The following is a 22,569-nucleotide window of genomic DNA, read 5'->3' on the forward strand; positions in this document are numbered from 1 at the left end:
GAGAGATGGATGGATGGGTGGGTGGGTGGATGGATAACAGGATCTGGGAACAGAGTAGATGAACTGCAGCCTAAACTTCTTGAAGACTGGGGTTGTGCCTTGTGCTATGTGTCTGTGTCACCGGTGAGGCTCACATGAAGGCGATGACTGAGTCACACCATGGAGTTTGATTATCTGTTTCTCGAGGGCAGTCAGTGGGATGCCTGTTCACAGAGGCTGGCAGGGGAAGGCTGTGGTCTCAGGATACTTACGAGAGAAGCACCACAGCTTTGCTTGCTGAGATGAGAATCGGTGTTTGAAGAGTCTGTGCTGCCGGCTTGGCAGGGACCGGTTTCCACTGACAGTGGCCTGGGAGAGGTCCACGGGGGAGAAGAGCTCGGTGGTCAAATCTGAGAAAGAGGGAGGGCCGTGAATGACAGAGACACCCTCCACTCAGGCTCCACAAAGTTCTGAGTGCTGACGGGCCGCAGCTCAGGCCCTAGGGGCGGGTGGGGTGGGGAGCAGCATTTCTGCTCGTCGCGAGGACTCTGACCTTCCACAGGAGCTGATTTAGGGGCCATGACGCAGGTCACGGGGGTGAGCTGGTGTGCTGACAGTGGCCCTCAGCTTGGGGCTCTGGAGGGAGGCCAGTCTACCCCACGGCACCCACTGGCCTCGACTGGAGCACCCTGCCCACAGCCACGTCCCACCCTCCACGCAGCAGCTCAGGGTGCAGAGGTCCTCACTGGCATCCAGCCTGTGGCGGGGAGAGAGACCGCCCCAACCCCCACGGGCCGGGCCTCACGCCCCCTCGCAGCCTGCCACAGGGCCGCCACGGCTGGAGCTCTCGAGGCGGCAAGGTCCCGGGCGCGGCGTGCAGGCAGCCGCGGCCTCTGCGGTGCGGGGATGAGCACGGGGCCGCCCAGCCTGGGCCTGCTTACGCCTAGGAGGCTCCGCTGGCTGCTGTCCCCACCCCACGCTCCTGGGGCGGAGGCTGCCGGAGCTCCCCTGTGTGTCTGGGGCTCACTAACTGCCGGAAGCTGAGCACAGGGAGAGACTCTGCTCTGGCTTGGAATCCCAGCGCTGCTCTCTCCCGGGACAGACCAGGAGAAGCCGCGGGAGCCCCGCAGAGGGACTTCCATGGCTCCTCCTGCGAGGTCTGATCTTCCCCAGACTAGAAATGGAATCAGTTGAGAACAGGAAACCTGAGCTGAGTTTGTCTGTTCCCCGCCCCCAGGCCTTGGGCCGGGTCCAGCGCTCGCTCCTGCTGGGAGCCCGGGGTCACCCTGTGGATCCACAGGGCCTGGCACAGAGCGCGAGGATGGCTTTTACAGACATGGTCAACGCTGCTACATCGCTCACGGTGCCGTTGGGTGAAGCGCGTGGCCGATCCGGAAAGGCCCGGAAGGGTCACAGGAGTGCCTGGGCCAGGGCCTGCTGGCTACGCAGCACCAGCTCCCCCAGCCCAGACGGTGGGAGCCCGGGGGAAGCGGAAGCCACTGGGCCAGAAACTCCCCTAGAGAAGGTGGACATCTGAATTTGTACATAAAACTGCCCAATCTGGGCCCTCCCTGGTGCGCAATGGGTTAAAGCGTCCCACTGTGAAGCTCCCCGAAGCCACTGCAGCATGAGTTCGATCCCCGCCAGGGAGCAGCAGACCTCTCCTGACCCACCCGCTGCACCCCTCAGCAGGGTGCTTCATCCATCTACCTGATCTGCTCCCCGCTCTGTCTCTGGTGAATCCCTCACCCTCCACACCTCTGGCCTGTACCCCAGTTCTGTATGCACAAATAAATAAATCTTAAAAAAAAAAAAAAAACCTCCCCAGTCTAAAAATAATTGTTTCCATTTAAAATCATTAAAATTCTCTATAAATCAAACAAAACCCGCCTGTGTGTAAGCAGGGGCGACTTGTCAGGGGGCTGCAGCCCCGCTGTCTACACCTGGGGCACGAGGCTTTGAGTCAGCCGGCCTGGCCTGGCCCCGACTCTCCCCCCGCGCTGCTGCCCACCGAGTGTGGGCTGGGTCAAGGAGGCACCCCACGTGCCTCTTGGTAAAATGGGATCAGGACACCGAGCCTCCGAGACGCGCTGCATAAGCTGGCGGGGCGGGGCTGGCGGCCGAGGCCCGGGTCAGGGCAGCGGCGTCTCTCTGTCCCCTCCCTGCCGAGGGCCGCGCTCACCCTGGGTTGCGGGAGAGCTCGGCTGGTGGCACAGACATCTGGGTGCCAGGCGCGTGCCGGGAGGCTCCCACGGCCGCTTCCCAGCCCTCGGCAGCGGCGGCCCGACTGCGGCCTCCGCTCACGTCCACTGCCGAAGGCCCCTCTGAGGAGGTGGCCACAGGGCGCCCGCGCTTGCGGAGTCAGTGAGGACCCCCGCGGCGTGCCTGTGACCTCCGCAGCGACACCCAGGCGAGGACACGCTCGTGTTTGGTACCTGGGTCCGCCGCCACGGTCGGCCTCGTGTCTGGTCTGCTGCATCCCGCAGACTCGGGCCGCGACCCCATGTCCGACGCTAGAAGGGCAAAGAGAAAGGGCGGTCGGAGGTGGGAGGAGAAGGGAGGTCGGTGGGGCTCCCAGGGCCGGCGCCCCGGGCCGGGTCTGCACGGCTCAGCCTCGGCAGACGCCCCACCTCCGAGCAGGGCTGGTCCGGACGCCGCCGGGGCCGAGTCGGGCACTCCCAGCGCTGGCGTCGGCCTGGACGGTGGCGGTGGGGCTCGGGCGCAGGGTTCGCTGAGCCCAGACTCAGGGCTGAGTCCGCGGTGCCAGAACCCCCGTGGCACACAGAATCCCACAAATCCAGGACAGCTTCCACGTCACGAGCAAGTGTTCCAAAGCAGAGTCTGTGGGTACTCGGGTCTCTGCTGGGGCACAGCAGGCCAGACGCCCCGAGGAGAAGCAACCCCCTCCTTTCTCACCAGCCGCGACTCGTGCTGGGACTGTTTGGTAACTGGAAGCAAGACCCGGGTCTCGGCCCAGCACCGGCCGGCCCTCTGTGGGCATTTCTCTGGCGGTCCCACGTCTCAGCCCTGGCCTGAGAACTGCGTGACAGGCTGCGCCGCCAGATGACGGCCTTAGGGTCCTGACTAAGCGAGGACGGTGTGGAGGTTCATCCTGTCCCTGCCAGGGGACGGTGAGGCCAGTGCCTCCCTCGTCTTCTTCCTCTGCCGCCCCGCCCCCCGCCGCCCCCGTCACCGCCGGCACCTGCTCTCTGGACACCATCCTCAGCCCTGGGCACGCACGGCAGGGCCCGTGCTCACCCACAGGGCATGGAGCTCACGGTCTGACCTCAGGTGTGGGCAATGGCGTCCACACCCCGCACCCCAAGTCTGCACCAGCCCAGAAGCAGCTCACCAGGGGCCTCTGGGATACAGGAGGGGCGGGGCAGCGACAGAGGAGGCCGGGGACGCTGGGTCCCTCCTTCTGCCACGGGGCGCCTGGGGCCTGGACACCGGCCCCTTTCGTCTGCTTCCATGGCCAGGAGGCCGAGGCCCTGCCCACCTCGCCTCACGTCACTCAGGCTCACTTGACGCTCCCCCACTCCCGGCTCTGGGGGCACTTGGCCAGGGTTCAGCAAACTCGACGGAGTCTGCCACACGGTCCTCGACCAACCACACAGGGAAAGGGCCACACCTGTGCTTAGCCTGAGCCTCCCACCTGCCCCACAGCGCCCCGCCCTGAAGCAGGAGCTCGTGGCAAACCCGCCCTGTGCCCACACCGAGCTCAGGGAGAGAGGCCCCCGAGGGCGAGGCTGGGCCCTGGGAGACGCAGCAGCAGCCTCACAGCCTCGTCCCAGTGACCAGGCCTCTGGCCAGCAAACGCGACCCCCAGGCTCCAGGCCCCCTTCCCCGGCCCATCGGTGGGCTCCACGCTTTTCGCACTTCTCTTGGTGGTGCCTTATCTGGGAGGTCTGAGGCCCTTCACGCCACACCAAGCTCTCACGTGGAAAGCAAATCTACACCTTGCCCCCTGCGGGCAGCCTGGGTGGGGGTGTCACGTGAGCCTGCCCAGAGCTTACCTCTCCAGAGATAAACCTGCTGGAAGCTGAAGCTGTCCTGCGTCCCCTCCAGCGGCACGAGGCCTGAAAGAGGGTGGTTCTGTGAGCGCGTGTGAGGCTGCAGCCAGGTGGGCCCCCACACCACCTCTGCTCCCTTCCTGCCCCGGCCGCTTCGGGGCCCGAAACTCTGGTTCCCACAAAGGTGCGCCCCAAAGCCTGTCGGGGTGCTCTCCCCACACTGAGGCACAAGACCATGGCAGGGCAGGCCCTGGTGTCTTGCAGAGGCCACCAAAGGCACTACTGTCACTCAAGGGACGGTGAGCCGTGACGCGCAGCCACTCGAGGGACTGACGGTGGCCCAACAGGTGCAGAGCCCGAGGGGTGCTTGACGGCCACGTTCACTCCACGTCTCTTCAGTCGGCTGAGACCCTTGCCTCGCTGACCACCGGCCTGGTGATGGCGAGCTTGGGGATAACGGGTATGAACTGGCCTGTGACAGGCGTCCCCTGCAGCAGCGTGGCCATTACTCAGTTTACCAATAACATGACTGGGTTGTTTGCTGCCAGACGACACTGCCCTGGGAAGACTGGCTTTTCCCGCCATCTCTCGACAGTCAGGGCCACTTCCCTCGCCTCTGGTCTACCTTCAGTCCTGCCAGTTGCCCCTGGGATGGGAAGGGCAGTCGTGGAAGACCCAGCGGGAGACAGCTGGCTCCCAACCCGAGACCGAGAAAGCATGATGGCTTGTCGTACTCACAGCTAAGAGCCACTGTCCTTTCCCCACAGCCAGGGCAGCAGCCCCGGATGTTGTGGAGGTTCAGTCTCCCAGCAGGCATTTCTGTCCCTAATTTCTAGGTGGAGACCTAACTCCAGAGGGAGATGCCAGAGTTCACCCTCCACCGGCTGGTCCCTCCCCCCTGCTGAGTCAGCACGCCCAGGTGAGGATAACACGCACCCCCTGTGCCCACCCGGAGTGGCCGGAGCCACGCAGGCGCCACGTGCAGGCGTGAAACTGGGTCTCTGAAGGCACACTGTAGCAGAGAGCTGCGGGAGCCGAGCTCTCAGCCCAGCCGAGGACACGCACGCGCCACGCCAGGGAGGTGGCCCGGGCACCAGGTGCGCCCGACCTGGCCTTGTGTCTCGAGGGGAACCCAAGATGGGTGCCAGGGTTGCCCAGTACTGGCACCGTCCGGGTGCTCCCTGTGCCCCACGTGCCATCTTCACTCACCCTCCCATGCCAGAGGGGCAGACGTTGCCTTTCTCCTCATTTTGTGACTGGAAAGACCGCTCGGCAGGTCGGGCACGAGCGAGCATTCACGCTGGCACTGAGCCCTGGCTGTGCCAAGAGCCTGCATCTTCACCGCCATCTAACCCACTGCCCAGCGGGAGGGACGGGCTCGCCCCGAGGACCGTGTGCACAGACAGGCAGTCCGTGAGCCTCCCCTGCGTGAAGCTCCCCTGACCTCCCCGGCGGGCTGGGCTCCCCCGCTGCCCCCTGCGAGGGTTCTCGCCCCTCCTGAACCAGAGCAGCACGGGAAGGGCGGCCCCGAGTTCTGACTTCAGGCAAAAAGCAGAGAGGAGGCGACGGGAGCAGCCCCTCACCCTCATAGTGGGACCTGTTCTTGCGGTAAACTGAGACCCTTCGTTGAAGGGGAACTTCCAGCTCACTCACCAGTGACTCACACTTAGCGGGCGCAGCGTGACCCAGAGAACGCAGCACCCCAGGGCAGTCCTGGGCCCCCCGGGTCAGTGTGGGGCCTGGGGATGTGCCTTCCTCGCCCGCTCTGGGGGAGGCTGAGCCTGCCAGGCCAGGCCACAGTGGGTGGTGCCGGGGCCGCCCCCAGGGCCCATCAGAGCTCCTGCCTGCTCGTGCATCATTTTCTGGTAGTTTCTTTTCAAAGTAGGAACCGCTCATGGCGAGGAAAGGCTCACGCCAGCAGCAAGGGGTGGCAGGGCCAGCTGTGTGGAGCGCAGGCAGAGAGCAGACTTACCCTGGAGCTCCCGGCCTCCCAGGCGCCACGTCACCTGGCGGCTCCCCTGGTCGAAGGCGATGCTGGGACAGGCAGCGCCGGTCTGGGCTGCAGACGGGCCCCCCCAGTCTTCAGCGTGGCACAGCAGGACGTCGGGGGAGCTCAGCAGCCCACAGAGGACAGGGCCTGCGGAGTGACAAGACGAGGGAGCCGTGTGGGGACTCGCCAGGCCCTCAGCCCTGTGTCGTCTGTGCTGCGATGCTGTAAGAGGGGGCAGGTCACAGCCCCCGGTGAGCAGGGCTCGGGCTCGGCACCCTGGCGCTGTGTGGGTGGTTCATCCCGTGAGGCTGCAGCCGTCTCTCTGGCTCTCGGTACTAGCGTTTGTAAATAGCACCCCAGAAGCTTCTAGTTTCAGCCAGACTCCAGCATCCCGACCAAGGCGGAGCCTGGTTTCACAGATGGGGAAACTGAGGCACAGAAACAGAGAGAGGGTCTCTGGTTGTCAAGACCAGAGCAGTGGCCAGGTGCGGCTGGGCATGGATGGAGGAAGGTGCCGGCCTGGGAGAGCCTGCTGAGGTCTCGGAGCTCCTGAGCCCTGTGCCCCCGACCCAGCAGCAGACCACAAGCCAGAATCTAGAAACCCAGGCGAGGCAGGAGCATTCTGCTGCCTCAGATCCAGGCGGCTTTCCGCTTCAGTGCTAAAGTGTCAGAAGGACTCTGCGTGCCTGAGCGGTGGGGGCGAGAGCTGAGAGCACTGTGGCCTCGCACGGCAGCTTCCATGGCCGCCCCCACGCCTCAGACCACTGACCCCCGCTTCCACGCAGCCTCAGCTGCCACAGAGGGGCAGGAGCCCCACGAAATCGCACTGGCATCAGGGCAGACACCGCCATTTAGAGGCTGCAGGCCGCAGGGCCTGGAGCATAGCTGGGGGAGGACTGGGAAGCAGAGAGAAACCAGCAGGCGCTTGAATGACTTTCCAGACGGCAGCCGAAGGACATAGCTGGCCTGTTCCTGGTCATCGGAAGATCCAGCCAAGACTCTGCAAATTAAATTCCAGATCTGCCCCCGAGGCAAGGCTGGGAAAAAACATCTGCTGGGTGTTTCATGTGTCTCGAAGACAGCCTCACGCGCGGCCTCCAGCTCAGCGCGCCAGAACTCACAGGCCAAGGGCTGGGCCTGCAGGGAGAGCGAGCAGGCGCTCGCCAGGGATGTCCTGGCACAGGATTCTGCAGGCCTGCGGCCCCGGGGCCACAGCCACCCTGCCTATGCGATCCTGAGGAAAATGAGGTCAACATCGTCAGCTCAGAAAAGCATGCGGTGTGGTGCATGATCGGGCGCCAGGAGAGGCTGCGGCGTGCTCGGGAAAGGCGAGCGGATCAAAGAAGGCAACGGCACACGAGATCGGAACCACTGCTCCTCGGCGGAGAAATCATAAAGGCACAGGCGTGTGCGTGTGAGTGTGCGTGCAGGTGTGACTGCCGCTCTCACTCACCTAAACTGCAAGGGTGCGCACCCCTGGTTACAGAGCAGCGATCCTGAAATGATTCCAGGGTTCAACTAACTCCGGTCCGAGCCGCGACCTCACACGCCAGCGGCTCACTGTGGTCGCCACGGTGGCGGGAGCAGCGCAGCCCTTCCGGTAAGTCCCTTGTCTGAACCCTCGGCCACGTCCCAAACTCCTCCACCCTCCACCCGCGCCACCTTGGCCTCCACGAGGCGCCGGGCTCCTGGGTGCGTCCTCCGTCTCCGGCCCCCGGTGTCTGTCTGCGGTGCAGTGCCCGCGGGGGCCAGTGTGACCCCGTCACCCTCTGGACCCTGGTGCAGGCTGGCAGCACCCCAGAGTGAAGGCCACGGTCCTCACAGGGCAGCCCTGGGGCCCGAGCAGACCCCAGGCTCCCTCTGTCGATGGCCAACACCCGTGGTGGCCAACCTAAGTTTACGATTGACCTTGAGAAGCTAGCGGTGACCGTGTCCAGCACACCCCACCCGCTATTTTACAACAAAGAGATGAGCAGGAATTATCAAGATTGCCATTTGATGGGCAAGAGAACGGCACACTAGACAGCTCCAGCAGCTTGTCGCAGGCTGCACAGTCAGAAAGTGACAGAGTGACAACCAGTAGCCAGCTGTGTCCGGGACAAAGGCCTTCTTGACCGCGGGCTACGCAGCCGAGGGCCTGGGTTTACTTCGTAAGCAGGGCCTGTCCCCACAGGAGTCAGCCAGAGGCCCGTCCTGTCCGTCCCAGACCGGGCACACAGCAGGTGCGCCGTGGGGGGTTGAATAAATGCTCGCGGGAGGCGGGAACCGGCGACCACCTGTGACCCACGCGGCAGCCGCTCCCGGGTGCCACCCAGGCATGCACCTGGAATCCCCCTCCGCCGTCACCGTCCAAGCTGTGTGGTCCTGTGAAGCCACCTCACAGCCCTCCCCGGAGGAGAGGACTCGGTGTCCCAGGTCAGCATCGCAGGGGTCACAGGGATCGGTCGGGACGTCCCTCACTCGCGCCTGCGCCTGCCGCGGCCCGACCTCACCTGCTCCCGCCCTGTGCACTGCCACGTTACCTGCTCGGGCCTGCGCCAGCAGGAAGCCGTCACAGCACGGGTCTCCGTCGCAGGCCAGGAGACAGGAGAGGTGGCCGCCCGCCAGGCCGGCCCCCGGGGCGGAGACCAGCACGGGGCTGTACATGCCGGACAGCGCGTTTCCGAAACCAGTTGGTTCGAAGCTCTTCTGGCTCGAGGTGCTGAATTCTTGGCCTGGGACAAGGCAGGGCATGAAAGCTTGCAGAGCGCAGCAGCGGCTGGGCTGGCCGGGGCAGGCCAGCGGCCCCCTACTGGTGCCGGGCGGCGTGTGGCCGGGGGCTGCTCCCCACCTTGGTGTCCCCACGTGGCCCTGCCCTGATAGCTGGCGACGCGGAGGGGTAAGAGCCAGGCCACGAAGAGCCAGGCCACAAGGGGCCAAGTCAAAAGGAGCCAGGCCACGAGGGGCCAGGTCACGAGGGGGCAGGTCAAAATGAGCCAGGCCACGAGGAGCGAGGCCACGAGGAGCCAGGCCACAAGGAGCCAGGCCACGAGGGGCCAGGCCACGAGGGGGCAGGCCACCAGGTGCCAGGTCATAAGGAGCCAGGCCACGAGGGGCCAGGCCATGAGGGGGCAGGCCACCAGGAGCCAGGCCACAAGGAGCCAGGCCACGAGGGGCCAGGCCACGAGGGGGCAGGCCACCAGGTGCCAGGTCATAAGGAGCCAGGCCACGAGGGGCCAGGTCAAAAGGAGCCAGGCCATGAGGAGCCAGGCCATGAGGAGCCAGGCCACGAGGAGTCAGGCCAGAGAGCAGTGGGCAGCCTCCCCTGCCCAGGCTGAGGGGCAGATCTGGGACCTTTCAGAGTCAGAGGTCAGAGGTTGTGTCCTGATCCCAGGCCCCTCTCTTGACCTGATGGAGGGGAGGCAGAGGCCAGCAGGGCCCAGCAGAGGGGCACAGGTCAGAGGGCACTGGGGTTTACTGCTGCAGCGACCCGCCAGGCCGTGTGGAGGGGCTCAAGCACCCAAGGGCCCAGCCAGCTGCCCTGCGTGCCCCGTAGGACCTTGGGCGACTCTCTTAACCTCTCGAGCCTCGGCTTCCCCATCTGTAAAACGGGGATTCGGACCCTGTTTGCTTTCCTCTGAGAGCCTGTGTGAGGGCGCAGTGGCAGTGGGTGGGCAAGGAGCTGTGAACCGAGACAAGACTCCGTGCAGCTCACGGCACTGTGGCGGAGGTCTGCTGAAATGACAGGCGCCTCAGCCCTCACCTCAGAATCCCCCCTAATCTATTGCACGAGCACAAGGGAGGGAGCACAGAGAGGCGAGAGAGGTGTGCTTGGAATGGGAACACAGGGATAGCAGAGAGTCCCCGTAACTGGGAAGCCCCGGAGAGGGGCGACTGCAGGGAGCTCAGGCTCCCAGTAGGGGCGGCCCCCAACTGCAGGCAACGTCAGGGATGCACAGACACAGTCTACCTCGGCCTAGTTCTGCCCACTCCTTTGTGCCTGCTCTGCAATGGCCTCTGCAACGGCCTCAAGCCCTGGGACAGTGTGGCCTCTCCCGAGCACACCTGCCGGACATCCACCCCCAGCACTGGCCACGTGCAGCCCCACTGCCCCAAGCCACCAGCTGCCAGCCGCCAGCCCCACCAACCTACCCTTTTTCAAAAACACAGCTGGAGACTCTGGATGCTCCGTGCGCACTTTCACCTGGCACCGAATGTTTCCCACGCCGGCGACCCTGGCGTCCCCCAGGGCATCCTGATCCTGGGGTGGAAGAAGCTGCATTATCAACGGCCACAGTTCACCATTTGGCTCAACAAGCGCTTGTCAGACTCTAACGTGGGCTGGGGGAAGTCAGGGAAGACTCGCGCGTGTGGGCCTCTCCCCATCCACGGGCGCCCGCAGGAAGCAGCAAACCCAAGCCCTAAGTGCTGGCTGCAGAGACGCGCGTGGCCAGAAGCGGAGCTTCAATGGAAGACGGGATGATGACTGCTACTGCAAGGGGCAGCTCGAGAAGAGAATCTGGGGGGTACTGACGTGTGAGTGAGAGTCGGTCAGGCAGAAGCAGGCGGTTTAAGCAGAGGAAGTGACAGAGATGGAGACTGGGCATCACAGCTCGGGCCAGTGGTTCTTGGGGAGCCTCAGATATGAAAAGAGGAGCACGGCGAGGAGCGAGGCTCATGGAAGCTCTGAGGACAGGAGCTTGTCTCCAGGGAGGACTGAGGGAGGGTTTGCAGCTTGGAAATAGGGAGGCCAGACTCCCAGAGGTCTCTCTCCTCTCGCCTCCCTGGCGAGCCCCACCCTGGCACAGACTGGCTCGCTGCCACTGAAAAGAACAAGGTTAATTAGCAAGCTGCAGAAGGTGTGTGAAAAAATCAAGGCAGAAAAGAAAAGGCCCCGTGAAATATTAGCAAGTGAGCAAACAGAAAACGATGCTTATAAACACTTAACGTTCTCTGGAAGGGTCCCTAAGACAATGGAGAGTAAAAGCGGAGTTCCACATGCTTCGCAGTGAAGGCGTGAGCAGACAGGAGACCTGCTTTCCACCGTCCAGCCTTCTGCCCAAATCCACAGTCACAGCGGAAGGGCCAATAGCCGACCAGCTTGGACTTACGGAAACAGCAACCTCATGTGTCTCTTTATCTTGCTGCACTATAGCCACATGTGACTTCTCCACACAGAAGGAGCTGATGTGGCCCAGGGCTCGGAGCGATCGGAGGCATCTGGGCTCCAGACTAAGGCCTGGTGGCGGGGGAGGGGCGGGACCACCGCACGGACACCATGACCCACCTGAGCAGTTGTCACGCAGGCGATGTGGTCGCTTGACCAAGCATAGAAATCACAGGAGACCTCGGATCCCACCGTGGACACCGCGAGGAAGCTGCAGGCCTCATCCGACGCACAGTCTGCAGGCACACCGGACAGTCACTGCCCGTCCCTGAGCTGGTGCCGGGCACAGGGGACGCATGCCCCAGCCCTGCCCCAGTGCACCCAGACACACAGACACATGCACAGCACGCACACAGACTTGCACACATGCACACGGATTCGCAGATGAGCACGCAGAAACACACGTGCAAACTCGCGTGCACTGCACCAGGCCGCGGCTGAGCACGTGCCACCGTGAGCATTCCCGGAGCTACGGAGTCACTGCCCCATCTGGCAAGGGAGGAAGCTGAGACTCAGCCCCTGCGGTGACCCTCCCGAGGTGGACGGCCGCTGAGCAGGAAAGCCAGAGCCAAATCCACAGACTTGGGGCCTGAGGGTCCAAGACTTCACAGCTACCGGCCCACAGGCACTAAGCTGCGGCTGCCTAAGACCGCTTAGACATGACTGCTCTGTCCGTGCAGGGGGTGTCAGTGCCCTGGCCGGGCCGGCCAAGGGGGACAGAGTAAGTCCACCCCGTGCCGCAAGGCCCACCTCCCCGTGACCGTACCTGCCAAGCACTGCACCAGTGGGGACTCAGAACCAGGAGCCCTGGACCTGACCGCCACAGCAACGTCAGCACTGTAGATCACGCTCGATTCTGGAACCTTCTCGAATTTCCGCATCACTGAAAGTAAAGCAGGTTCATGAAAGGTGACGCTCTGAGGGTGCAGAGCAGCTCCAGAGCAGCCAAACGGCGCTAGGTCGGGCAGGCTCCCACTTGCAGCCAGTGGTCACACAGAAGCCCCAGGACACGAGTCCCCCTGTCCAGCCTGCAGCCTGCTGGCCCCCGAGGAGACCTGTAACTCTCTCTGGCTCCCTCCCCCCACCCAATTGTTGGAAATATAAGAACTTTCTATCCAAACTTTTATTTCCCTGTCCTTAGCTTTGAGAGATAATTATATCATACCAATATTTTATGGAAAATGTTCTTTCCATGACAACTTCCAATTACTGCTGCAAACAGGTAAATTACTTTGAAGAAGACAAACAGGTGCATAGGGGATTATGTAAATCTCTGGCCGTGTCTCAGGCCATTTTTTACAATATTTGTTTAAATTATATATCAGAATCTGCGTTTCAAGTTGCATGTCCAAGCCCGAGCGCCTCTCTGATAAGAAAAGCGTGGTCATGTGCTTTGGAACTAGACCGGGGAGGACGACAGCAGGGTTTCTCAAGACGATGGAGCTTGGAACTCACCCCCAAGCCCAAAGGAAAGCCGCAAGGAATGAGACTCACTTTACAAGCTAAAAATGTTCAGCAGGATGAGTGGTCTGTGCTATCAAACACAAGTCCGAAAGCGTGAGGTTTAGTTTGGAGCAATGAAACTATATGCGTGCACATTAACTCACGCCTCTGATGCTCCTAGAAAAAAAGCAAGTTTGTCTAGGCTTCTTTGATTCATGTGGGTAAAGTCAAGGCTATCCCAGCTTTTGGAGAAAAACAATTCCTTTGGGGTGGGGTTGAAAAAGCAGAGTGTGAGTCTAATAGAAGTGACATGTTCTGAGACTTCAGAATTTTTATAAAGTAGGAAAAACTTCCAGCTTTGCAAAGCGGCCTTCCGCCCATCCCCAGCGCCGTGGCCTCCTCTCTTCTTCTTGCTTTTACTTTGCTGCCCCTGGGAATCTGGGTTGTAGAGACAGCAAATTCCAGCCCAGCCGACAGCAGTTCCACGCAGCCCAGGGTCCATGAGCTTAGCTGCCCAGGCCAGGCGCTCACAGCCCTCTGCAGGCTCAGCACACCGGGAACAGTCTGTCAGTTCCCAAGCAGGGTCTTCCCCACAGCCCACATGACAGTCGATTGAGCCTTCAGTGAGAAAACACACAGGTTCCCACAAGGGTTCACTGGGGTGATGGGACCCCTGCCCCCAGCACCCTAAGGCGCTCCTAAGGCCCCTGACCTGAGCTGGTAGTTACTGCATGGACGACTGAAGCCGTCGACAGGCTAGGCGGTCCGGCTCCTGAGCCACGCTTCTACACAGCTGGCATTTACAAATGTCTGGGGAAAGGCGCTGCGGTCAGCAAGCGAGCCCAACTCCGAGTGCAACGGTCACTCCGCACCGCGTGTCGTGGCTACTTGGGTGCCTGGGTCTTTCCAAACATGAGCAGTGTTCTGACGATATCGGAACCCACTAGCTAGGATAGTGACAGAGAGCTGGTGTTCCGTTTATTGAATAGATGGGTGGGCAGAAGGGTGGATGGGTGGGCCAGAGCGTGGATGGGTGGGCGGGTGGTGGACAAAGGAAAGCCTGCCGTGGTCACTACAACACTAGACGCCTGGAGAGAACATGATGGGGGATGATGTAACGCCAAGGTGGGCACGTTCTTGTCTGGGCACGCCACCTGGTCTAGAAGCAGTGTGCCATGGGCCAACAAAGAGCAGACTTAGAAAAGCAGATGCAGAATTAGGGAGACGCTGAGCTTAAATATGTTCACTGGCCGAGATCAGACTAATTTTATGAATAAACAACTGAGCAAACTTCCAGGGGACCACCGTGAGGGATGGATTTAAGATCAGGAGGCTTCGGGCAATGGCAGGGGCCCTCGCTTTTAGCGAGCTCACAGGATGATGCTGACCCACCATGTCTCTCAGGCAGGCAGGAGGCCTGGGGACCAGAGAAGTTGAGCAATTTGCTCTGGGTAGCCCAGCGAGCAAGCTATGGAGACAAGACAGGACTCAAGAAAGTGGACTCGAGGGACACGGCTGACCAGCTTTGCAGAGGAAACTGCCCCCAAGGAAGCCCTCTGCAGATGGAGCACTTCAAATTCCTTTCTCAGATTTAAGAGTGATGTTTCAGGATATCTGAAACTTAGTTTTCAATCATTGAAAAGAAAGCAAGGGAGAAGAGAACACTAGCAATCTGGGGTCCAGGTGATGAGTTATTCGTCATTCTACTATTCTTTCAATTTCTACATAGATTAGACTTGTCAGTGCAAAAGGCTGGAGACAAATGCATCTCACACACCTCTCCCTCTCTAGAAAGTTCTAGAGCACACCCTGCCTCTCCCCAGGAATAATGGCTGATGGAAGCAGCACATACCCAGGCACTGGGAGTCCGAGAGTGGAGCCTCCGTCTCCGACCACGGCAGCCTCTGGCCCCCGGAGTCCACACAGAAGGCCTTCCCGCCGCCACTGGCCCTCTGGCTGGCCCGGTACTGGCCATCCTGGTCACACTGCAGGCCCAACTCATTCATCTGGCAGTCAGTGACACCTGGAACCAAGCCATGGGCAAAAGGATGAGCAGTGGCCCCTGGACAGGGGCCCCTCCTCTTCCGGGCCCCCAGAGCCCCCATGCTGAGGCGGAGTCCACCTCACTGTCTAACCCAGACTCGCAGTAGCTTGCAGCCTGTCAGTGTCCCATCCTGAGCAAAGGATGACCCCCAGGCCCGTCCAGCCACTCGCCCCACTGGTCTGCTTGTGCCCTGGGGTGTGCGCAATGCTGTACCTACTCTGATGCCATCTGTCCACATGCTGCCAGTCTCTGCCCATCTGGTGTCTGCACAGGGCTCCCCAGTCTTCAATATGGCTGCTGGCCCACAGTGGCAGATCCCCACTCAATGCTCATTCCTCAGGGGAGCCCTGACCCTCCCGCTGATTTATCAGCAGCGCTCCCCTACATGGAGCTCGGCGATGGCGCCCATCCTCTGCGTGATGGGGGGCAGCCATCTGCCTCCCACCCAGTGGAGGCTCCCGGTGGGCAGCGGCCTGATCTGGTCCACTTGCTACTGTGCCCAGTGCCCGCTCAGCATCTGACATACAATGCACGTCCCCCAGTCGCTAACCACAACTTGCATCCCCAGATGACGACTTCTGGTCGCGTGCATGAGCCGCTCCTCGGGCTGGAGGCCCCCTCAACCTGTACCCCACTTGTCTCTCACTAGCTGCTGTAGCAACACCTACCACTGGCCCCCAGCAGAGGCCTTGTCCGCATTATAGCTCGCCCGCCCAGAGCCCTCTCCCCACAGGGGCGGATCTTTGCTTGCTTCAAACAGCAGCGTCTATGATGGAAAGGGGGTGCTCAACAGGCTTTGGAGAATGACTTCAATGGGGAGCAGCCAGGCTTGGGCCTGCAAGGCTGGGGAGCTGATGAAAGACCTTTAACCGCAGCCCCGGGGCTCGAGGACACCAATTCGTCTTACTTTCTATATTTTGAGACTAATAATTGTGACTCTCGATTAGTAACTTTTTTGAGTTGCGTGGTGAGGTTATCAAGGGTGCTTTAGGATGCTTTTCATGCCGTATGTGCTGTGCGTGAAGAATGCATCAGTAAGGAGACAGAGAGAGAGGAGGAGGAGGAAGGAAGGAGGGAGAGAGGGTGGGCAGGTGGAAAGGCAACTTGCTACTTGGTCTCAACAGATCCTCAAAAGTCATTCGCTGGACCTGGAAGTTTAGAAACTGGAGAAGTATTTTTAAGTGAAAGCTGTGATGCAGACTCAGGTATACAGAAGAAATGGAACTCTAAAAGCCGCCACCCCACTAAAAAATCAAGGAGCCACTGTGATGGTGCCGCATCTTTAAAGCTTTTGCTTCTCTCCCACGTGAGTCCATCTGAGAATACGACCAGGTCCCACAGCAGGGACGGTGGCAGGCGCACCCTCGCCCTGGAGACACAACCACCGTCTGCCAGGAAGAAGCCCGGGAGAGGCGGCAGGATGTGATGCCGCCGCGTGGGATACAGCCAAGGCTCACGCCCCGCGTGGGGTTGTTCAGCTTAAAGCTTATTGTTCATCTTGGCCACCTTCATGGATTCCATCCTGCTGTCACCTGGAGGCTCAGCACTCCCCCCAAACTCATCAGGTGAAGCTCTGGCCCCAGGGTGATGGCATTTGGAGATGGGGTCTTCTGGAAACCACTAGGCTTAACGAGATCATGGGGGGCGGCGGCCCCTGGTAAGATCAGCGCCCTTCTCAGAAAGTAAGACGCAGGAAAGCCGCTCTGTGTGCACACCAGGGGCAGGCCACGTGTGGACCTAACCAAGACAAGAACCCACACCAGACCCGCCCACGCTGGTGCCTGAGCTTGGATGGGCGGCCTCGGGAACTGTGTGCGTCTGCGGCTGCAGCCTCCAGCTCTCTGCACACAGCAGCCCAAGCTCACAGCGCGCTCACACACCCTCCCTGTGCTGGAGACAGCAGCAATGCCACGTGACAGTGAGGAAACCGACGTACAGAGAAGGAAGGAGGCTTGGCCGAGGTCCCGGAGCGTAGGAGGGGAGCCTGAACTGGGCCAGCTGGAGCCGGGCCTCAGCCTCTTCCCGTCCCCGTCACCCTGCAGGCCCCTCCACAGACAGTCTCAGGATGATACATGCACCCCCTCTCAAGGAAGCGCTCCTTGGGATGCTTGCTCCAGGGTCACCAAGCCCCGGAGGGCGGGCACCCCCAGATATCAGGATACTCCTCCCTGCCGAAGGGAGGGACCACAGACTCCCAGTCGAGAAATCCCCTCACCGTTACTTCTCTGGAATGAACGCCTTATTTCCACTGTTCTCCTGACCAAGGCAAACCACCCTGATGATTTTTAACTAATTATTTTAAGAGTGTAAAAACTGTGCCCTCCCTGGCAGCACAATGGGTAAAAGCATAGCACCACGGAGCCAGCCACAGCCACTGCAGCGCGAGTTCGATCCCCACCTGCCCTGGAGGTGACCCACAGGGCCCAGCAGACCTCTCCTGGTCCGCCCGCTGCCCCCCTCAGCAGTGTGCTTCGTCTGTCTGCATCTTCTGCTCGTGTCTCTGGTGAATCCTCTCACCGCCCCTGCGCCTCTGACCTGTACCCCAGTTCTGTATGCATACATACATATTTTTTTTAAGTGTAAAACCTATTCTGATTTTAAGCAGTTACAAGTTGCTGACACAATTTCAAACTGGCATGAAAGACGCCTAACCAAGCAAGCTGTGGGTTCCTGCTAGGGAAAACCCAGCCCTACCCGGACGAGGATCAACAAGGCCACGCGAAACCACCTGACCCCCGCACACACGCACAGCAGACGCACAGGCCGGTACCGGCTGCGAGCTGGGGCCAAAACAACCGTGCGTGGAAAGATCTTCCACGTCTCGGGCTGATAAGGGTGACGTCCAAAAAGCAGAAGTTTCCGAATTAGACAGTGCTGAGGTCAAAGACCAGTTATATCACTTCCTAACTGAGAGACTTCGGCTAAGACTCCTGTAAGCTTGGTCTTCCTGTCTGTGAAGTCAGAGGCAAGAATGTTTACCGACAAGGGCAGTTGGGGGAAAGATCGAGATGGCAGGCCCGGGTGCTCAAAGATGGGGCCAATCTTCTCAATGGTGCGCAATTCCAGCCTCCACTCGGAGGCATTTGGCAATGCCTTCGGGCTTATTTGGCTGCCGGTGCTCAGACAGGGACTGGGGGGTCTAATGGGTAAGGGACAGCGAGGCTGCTACCAAGTACCTTGCAATACATGGGGCTGCCCCCCAAAATGAACTATCTGACCCCAAAGTTCAAAGCGCTGAGAAGGGTCACCCTGCCGTGTCCATTACTTTGCGAGGTTTCTCTTTCCAAGCAGGGCCCTGAGTGCTTACAGTGAGTCCGGCTGAAAGCTCCAACAGAAACGGTCTTTCTGCCCGCAGGGCACGGGACACAGGCCGGGCTGCCCGGATGCTCTTGGTAGGATCCGACCGGACAGGGCACGCAGTGCTCGTCTCTGGAGTAGCTCCCTTCGGGACACCTCACTAGGAGAGCGAACAGGGGAGGATGTTAGAGACAACACAGACGCCCCGCAGAGACAGCCTCTGAACGCCCAGGTCGTGACACCCGGCTCCCTCCTTGGCAAAGGCCCTCGAGAGCCTGAGTGCCCGGCCCGGAGCCGAGGGTGGCTGTGAGCACGGAAGCCAGGGCCTGCTCCCCAGAGTGATAGGCTGGTGGGATGCGGGTGCCAGGCGAGAATTCCGATGTGGGTTAAATGCAGCAGGCGCTCCCGGGCAGGGTCCAGGAGACCTCTCCAGGCAGAGGAACAGGGAGTGCAGAATCCTGAGGCAGGCGCGGGACTGAACTTCAAGGAATGGGAAGGGTGGAGCCAGGGCCGGCTGCGAAGCCAGAGCTGAGCGGACAAGGGGTAGGTAGGTGGACTGGGATGAAGCTGGAGATCAGCTGGAACAAGGCCAAAGGGTCCCTCGAAACCACTTTAGCGTTTCACAAAGTTAACCGAGGATGGGGCGGGGTGCAGTGGGGGAGGCACGAACTTTGGGGGGTACACAGATGGCCGCAGCCCCTTTCCCCGCTAGACCTAAAAGACGGTGGACTTCCCCGAAGGCCCACCCTCTGTAAAGTGCAGTTGGCAACACCATCTCATGGGAGACAGCGCTGACGTAGAAAGCACGGGCTCACACACCAGGCCCACGCCAGTGCCGTGCTGGGGGCACCAACTCAGAGCCGGCTCACCTGCCCACCTGGGCCCCTGCTGCTTGCTCCCTGGCGGTGTTCAGAGCTGGGCCAGGGCCAGGTGACAGAGGTCTGGACACAGGTCTACGGAGGCCTCCGTGGCCAGGGTGGCTGCGTTTCGGCCACTCACAAATGCCCGCCAAGGACCCCGGGAACAAGGGCTCTGTGCTGTGGACCCCGCTCACCTCCCTCGATCCTGCCCGCTGTCACCCCCTGGTCTGCCAGGTCTGGGGTCTGTCCAGACGTGAGCACTTCCAAGCCCTCCTGATTTGCCTTCTCTTGTAAGGTCTGAACTGAGAAGCCAGAAGCCCAAGCTGGAGAGATGGGTGTTTCTAAGGTAAGGTCAGAGGAGCTCTGGTCTACGAAAGGACATGGACTTGGCCACGGCGGTTCTGGGGTGGGGTAAGGTGGGGGGCTTTCTTTCTCAGTCCGGGTTTGGGCTACCAGCTTCCAGGAGTGTGTGTCACGGTGAAGGAGCCGCTGGAAGCGGGAGCTGTGAGTGCCGGGCACGCCCCTGCGCTCCACAGGGCCTGAGCTGGCGCCCGACCCCGCCTCACCGAGGAGAAAGGGGGCCTGAGGACTACACCCATGACTCCCCGGCCGTCCACAGAGGGCCGTAGCAAATAAGAGCACAGGGCACGCCAGGCCTGGTCCACCCAGCATTTAACTGGGACCTCCCAGCCCACCCTCAAGTGGAGAAAACACGTGCGAGGTCAAGCTCTCATCTAACCAAAAGTTTTCCTCTACCTGCCCGTCCAAGCACCTTCCTCTGAAGAAGGAAGTGCGGCGGGACCCAGACATGTGGGGCGGGGGGGCCCCCTACCAGGGAGCAGCCCGCGGTATCTGCACAGCTCAGCTCAGCTCAGCTCACTGAGCAAATCAGAAACTCCAGGCACGTCCTGGAAACTGAAAGCTGCCACCCCCCTCCCAGAGCGGTCTCACTACTGCAATGAGTCAGGTTGTTGATCTCCTCTATTTTAACCCCAGCAGAGTGGCTGCTGTTTCTCAGTCCTCCCCGAGCCTGAATCAGCTGTCTCCAGAGCCCGAGGGGCGGGGATGACAGAGAAGAGGCGCAGCTGCCGGCCCCCCCCCCCTTGTGCTGGGGCCTCCTCCCCTCTCAGCTCAGCACTGGGTCTCCCGAAAGGCTCGAGTCCCCGCAAGAGGGGTCCTAACCGTCCCCGAAGCCCTTCCAGGGAAATCACTGGAAAACCCCTTGGGCGCCTGCGGGAGCTGGCCCCCTGGAGCCGGCCAGTTTCTCAGGGCTTCGGGCTACGCCATGCCCCTGCAGAGGGAAGACGGAGCTTGGACGCAGGCGGAGGGGCCTCGATCTGAGCACGGCCACTGCAGGGAGCAGGCACGGCCAGGGCACCGCAGGCGGGGTCTCCGTGCCGGCATGGCAGGCCGGCAAGCACAGCCGTGAAACAGGTGTGAACTCCGCTTCGTCTCAGGCGCTGCGTTGTGGGGGCAGCGGTGACCCCGATCCCTCGTCTGGAAGGCGCCGGAGCCAGGCTCTGAACCCGGTCCTCCTGACATCGCAGAGCAGTTTCCTGACACTTGAACTGGACGCCCTGGCTGCTCCCTGGCCGCACGTGGTGCAGATTTGCAGCATGCGGACGAGGGCGCCCGGCCGGGGGCAGGCGGCCTGGGCCGCGGCCGCCCTCACAGGCCCCAGGCTGGGCCGTTCTCACCTGCAGTAGGGCAGGGCTGTGGTGTGGCCGGAGCCCGCTGTGGGTCAGTGAAAGTGAGTCGGAAAACAGACTCGGGGTTATGTGAGCTCGGATTGGCAAACTGCAGCCCAGAGGCCAGATTCAGCTTGACTTCTGTTTGGCAAACAAAGTTTTCTTGGAACGTGGCCACAATCTTTCCTGACAACAGATGGGCTGACTCATCAAGACACAAACCATATGGCCCAGAAAGCCCGGAGCTCTCCTGCCCGCCCTACGCAGTCAGAGCCGGCCAGGCCGCTCTAGAGCAAGCGCAGTCTGGACCCGGCCCTGCACGCCCCAGAAGGCTTAGACTTGGGGCCAAGTGGCGCTTCAGCACCCTGCTGGGGGCACCCCTCAGGCCAGACTCTGCACTCGGCTTGGCTCCCCCTGCCCTCCCAGAGTGCCTCCCTCCCCCACAGACAGAGCCAGCCCCCTCTGAGTGAGAGGAGGCTCAGCTTTCCAGTCCAGCAGAAACGGGGTCCCAAAAGGAAACTGGACCAGCCTCTAGTCAGGTCGGGGTCTTCGGGCCCCCAACCCGGGCCAGCGCCCCCTCTAGCCACTCCACTCCCGGCTCCAAGATCAGGGGGATCCTTGTGGTGCTCCCACACCCCCATTTGCTCCAGCTGGGGTGGTATAAGAGGGTCCTGGGCCCTCTGCCCGACAGACAGACAGACAGACACACACACACACACACTAATTCAGGGTCAGCAGTGGAGCCCAGGGCTCTTCACCCTAGATCTGAGCACACGGCAGAGGCCCAACCCCCAGGGTCAGGCCCTGGGAGGCGGCACCATTCACTTCTGCTGCCCTTTCCCTTCGCTGGGGCAGCTCTGGTGAGGTGGACACGGGGAATCGGGGTTGCCCCCACCCCTAACAGTCATGTCACCTGGGCCCCTCGATTGAGTTAACTGTGCTCTGGGAGCCAAGACAAGAGATCTCATCTCATCCAAGTCTCAGCGCTCCTCTGTCAAGTGGGAGGTAGCTGCCGGGGAGAGTCAGGACTGTGCTAACCCCGGCACGGAGCCCAGAGCCCGCGCCCGCGTCCGCGAGGAAGTGCTGCCTCCGGTATACGTAGTCACGGGATACCTGAGAGTGAGCGAGCCGGAGGAGGTGGGCTAACGGTGGGCCCGAGCAAGGCAGCCCGTGGCTGTGGGGCTGGAGGCAGGCGCCGGCCAACCGAAGGGGCAACGTCCAGGGAAGGGGGTGCCCGCAGGACCCCGGACAGCTCGACGGTGACCCCGAGTCAGAGGCCGAACTTCAGGGCCGCAGGATGACCCCAGTGCGCGGCTCTGAGGCCCCCCACGGTGGCGACCGGAGCTCGGCTTTCCTCGCGGATCCACTGCTGCCGTCAGTGAGAGCAAGCCCCTCAGCTGCTTGTGTGTGAGGGACGCACACCCCAGGAACCGCCCCCGGGCTCCTTCCCGACCCCTGGACGTCCTCGGCCACCGGCGGCCATTTGGGCTGGGCGGTGAGTAGCTCAGAGCAGCCGGGAGCTCAGCGGGCAGACCGCCCAGCCCAGGCCCCCAGCCCCGGTGGTCAAGAACTGGGAGCCAGGGCCCCTTCGCACATGGGTTCTTCTACCATGCCACAGCACCCCGAGTTCCAGCCGCCACCTCCTGGGTGACTGCGTGGCCACGCAGGACGGATGCCTGGGGGGCCTTTGCGGAGTCAGCAAGCGCCTGGTTCTCCCTCTATGCCAGAGCAGCCCTCCCGAGCTCCGGAGCCCCTCCCACACCCCACGGGTCGGGGGGCACCTACCGCACCCCGCTGGGTCCTGGGCGCTGCTGCCAGTGGTCGAGACTCGGTGGAATCCTTCCAAGCACCCCAACCGCGTCCTCGCGGAGGCCCCAAAACGGCCCCCCTGGGGGAAGTGGATGGAGGACTCCGCTGGGAACGTCTTGGAATCCAGGTGAAGCCGGAAGGCGCCGCTTTGGATCAGCTCCGCGAAGCGGCCAGCGAGGCCCACTAAGGACGCCTCTGCGAGACACGGGCCAGGGCGAGAGGGGACACGCTTGACCAGGCTTCCCGTCTGGTGCAGAACTGAGGCCCGGAGAAGGGCTGGCGGGCCTCAGCCCACACGGC

At 61.7% G+C, this 22,569-nt stretch overlaps 1 protein-coding gene across 1 annotated transcript in view; it reads right to left on the reverse strand.

Annotated features, from left to right (window-relative positions):
• Positions 1–22,569, reverse strand: part of TG (thyroglobulin) — a 150,607-nt gene that overhangs the window by 101,816 nt on the left and 26,222 nt on the right. Inside the window, exons 19-31 of the mRNA XM_012722900.1 lie at positions 22,246–22,527; positions 17,923–18,072; positions 14,424–14,594; positions 11,895–12,011; positions 11,249–11,364; positions 10,114–10,222; positions 8,505–8,696; positions 5,965–6,129; positions 3,996–4,058; positions 2,415–2,492; positions 2,162–2,303; positions 690–736; positions 252–389 (exon numbers count right to left, since the gene is read on the reverse strand). Coding sequence (XP_012578354.1) covers positions 252–389; positions 690–736; positions 2,162–2,303; positions 2,415–2,492; positions 3,996–4,058; positions 5,965–6,129; positions 8,505–8,696; positions 10,114–10,222; positions 11,249–11,364; positions 11,895–12,011; positions 14,424–14,594; positions 17,923–18,072; positions 22,246–22,527 — 1,770 coding nt within the window. The remainder of the gene's footprint in view (positions 1–251; positions 390–689; positions 737–2,161; positions 2,304–2,414; positions 2,493–3,995; positions 4,059–5,964; positions 6,130–8,504; positions 8,697–10,113; positions 10,223–11,248; positions 11,365–11,894; positions 12,012–14,423; positions 14,595–17,922; positions 18,073–22,245; positions 22,528–22,569) is intronic.

The sequence above is a fragment of the Condylura cristata genome, unplaced genomic scaffold (assembly GCF_000260355.1).
Source record: "Condylura cristata isolate star-nosed mole 26May11 unplaced genomic scaffold, ConCri1.0 scaffold00009, whole genome shotgun sequence".
Lineage (NCBI taxonomy): Eukaryota > Metazoa > Chordata > Mammalia > Eulipotyphla > Talpidae > Condylura > Condylura cristata.